At 49.8% G+C, this 2,865-nt stretch overlaps 1 protein-coding gene across 1 annotated transcript in view; it reads left to right on the forward strand.

Moving 5' to 3' along the window:
- The first annotated feature begins 2,590 nt into the window (after positions 1-2,590).
- LOC108779278 (myeloid zinc finger 1) overlaps positions 2,591-2,865 on the forward strand; it is a 17,179-nt gene continuing 16,904 nt past the window's right edge. Inside the window, exon 1 of the mRNA XM_018546666.1 lies at positions 2,591-2,779. Coding sequence (XP_018402168.1) covers positions 2,677-2,779 — 103 coding nt within the window. The 5' untranslated portion in view covers positions 2,591-2,676. The remainder of the gene's footprint in view (positions 2,780-2,865) is intronic.

Here is a 2,865-nt window from a genome sequence, read left to right on the forward strand (position 1 = left end):
CGGTGGTGTTCTCTCGTTGGCGATCGGCGGCTAGACCAGCGGCGGCGGCGGTGGTGTTCTCTCGTTGGCGATCGGCGGCTAGACCGGGGACAGAGAGCGGAGACGGTTATCGCGGAAGTTCGGCAATTATAGGTGCCGAGTCGTCTTTTTTTTTTTCCCTTCTTTCTCCTTTTTCCCCTCTTTTTTTTTTTCGACGAGTGATATTGATTTGGGAGAGGCAGTTCGTATTCGCGGCACGAGCATACCTTGTGACTCGCAGAGGCGATGCCGCCGCCAGCGCGATGCATCACGGCGCAGCGCGCATTGAGGGGTACACGTCGGCTCTGCCGGGAGGGTGAGAGAGGATCCGCGCGTGGTGAGGGTAGGGAGACGGAGGGACAGGAGGAGAAACGTGCGATGGCTAGAGAGAGAGAGAGAGAGGTGAAGCGATCGGACAGTTCCCCGCCAACTCGATCGTGTTCCCCTACACCGAAAGGCCGCCCCACCGCGTAGACCGTCGGTTCCCCCGACGGCACGGTATCAAACCCCTTCTACCGGTTCAACGAATATAACTTCCTCGCTTCGCCTCCTCTCGACCCTCCCCTTCCTGCCCGTCGGTCCTCGCCGCTCGTCTCGTTCTCCACCACCGCTGATCGCTGCCGCCGCCGCCGCCACCACCACCACCACCAGCACCACCACCACCAGCCTCCTCTCGTCAGGAACGAACGCTGAATCTCATCTACCCGTGGTGTTGCTCCATCGCGGATATAGTCAGGATAATAAGAAATTGATCAATCGTATAAATTAAAAGATTCAGACGACGTTGAACTGACTTTTGAGCGAATATTTTTGAAATGGCGAACTCAAATGGAATCCAAGAAATAATATTAATTGTTTATCACGGAGCTGAATATAGATGATTAGCGATTATCAGCGAACTTGTTGAAGGTACGAGAGATGAATGGTTCCTTGTAATTATGGAATTCTAATTTCAAGTATTCTTTGAAGTACCGTCATTATTATTATACATCGCTAAACGATATATCGAGATAGAGACGTTCAAGCCGGAACAATCAGATCAAGACAACACAAGATAGACTTTGCGAGAACACGAAAGGGAGCTAAATATACTCAAAAGTTATATAACAGTCAAATTGTGATGATAAGTTTAAAGTGTTACACGACTTTATCACTAAATTGTCCATTTATGCCTATTTCTACCAATAATGTAGAGTAACTTTTCGATTCAACTCACTCTTTGTCTTTCTTCAAAACTTGTAACTAAAAAAAGATAAAGAATTAGTTGGCCTATGATAAAAATTGAATTGTAAAAATGAATATATTAAATAATTTTTCCTCTTCTTTGTAGATCTGTACTTTGAATGTGAGGGATCCTAAAGTCGTCTGTTTTACCGATTCAGTACACACATACGCTTCATGTATCATTGACACATCACTACTCCATCAGTACCACACGCACACCATTCATACAACATTTCTAGCCAACGTCTCTGGTCCAAACCACGAGATCGTTTAATACAAAGTAAACATTACTATAGTTGATAACCAGAAACCGAACAAAACTGCAATTTTTCGACTTTTTTCTTTTTGTCGGTTCGAACCATCCTGCTGTTTACGTTTCAAAAATTTGTGGGAAAGAATTTTTAAAGGACAATTAGAAAAATACTCACTCGATAATTAATCGGTAATACACAAGATGACTTTGGCATTCCACAGGTAGGATTAATTTTGATCTTGAACTTAGACTTTAGAAGACGAGAACTCTTCCTAAAATTCTTAGATTAAAGTGAATCCGATCTACATTTGTGAAACCGGGCTTTAAACTGGAGGCAAGCGGGAAACGACATCCGCCCCTGCAGCCGTCGGTGCCGCCGCCGTCGCCGCTACCACCGCCGCCGCCGCCGCCACCCCACCGCGACTCGCTCCACGGCACCTTCTCCTCCGCTCTCTCTCGCGTCCTCTCTCTCCCGATATTCCTCTACCATCCCAAACCCGAACCAGTCCAGAAATCCCCACTCTGATCGCGCGTGCACCGCGACGACGGAAGTGTGGCAACGCCGCAGAGCGCTCGCCAGTGTCTCGGTCTTGGCGAGTTACTCGGGGGGGCTCAGGCCGAGTCTACCGAGATTGTGTCTACCGGCGCGCGGGTAACCCGAAAGCGAGTGTGGCGAGGATTAAAGTCGCGGGCCGTTTTCCGGCATGCGAGACCGTCTCGCTGCTGTCTGAAGGCCGTACAAGAACGCACGTAGGACGACGCGCCAACGATAAGAAAAGTTTCACGGCCGCGGATCTAGAAGAGGAAACCGCCGACGACGACGACGACGACGACGGCGACGGCGACGACGACGAAGAGAAAGAGATAAGGCAGGAGACGAAACGTAGCAGGAACGGCAGAGGAAAAAAGAAAAAGAGGCGGTGAAGGAGGAGGAAGAGGAGAAGGAGGAGCAGCAGCAGCAGGACGTATCGTCGCCGCGCGCGACAGCGTAGCAAGAGCAGGAACAAGCCGACGAGACCGGGCGCCGCGCGCTCGCACGTTGCCGTGCCGCCGCGCTTTAACATATCGCGCCACACGCGCGTCGTGAACCGCGTATACGCGCGCGTGAAACATACACGCGCACGACATTACATATTTATATGCATACACGGTGACCCGCGCGCGGAGATAATACAGTGTAAATGGCGCTCTCGGCGCAGAACCAGTCGACGTCGTACGTGAACTTGTATTACTCGATCGTCCAACGTGCGGCGACGCGCTACTTTAAGGAATATTACAACTCCGGTAAGTAACCTGACATTGTATACGCACGCACACACGCATATATACAACCCGCAGATACGCAGATATGCGTAAAAAAAAAAAAAAAG

This window comes from Cyphomyrmex costatus, unplaced genomic scaffold (assembly GCF_001594065.2).
Source record: "Cyphomyrmex costatus isolate MS0001 unplaced genomic scaffold, Ccosl1.0 scaffold57, whole genome shotgun sequence".
NCBI classification, from domain to species: Eukaryota; Metazoa; Arthropoda; class Insecta; order Hymenoptera; family Formicidae; genus Cyphomyrmex; species Cyphomyrmex costatus.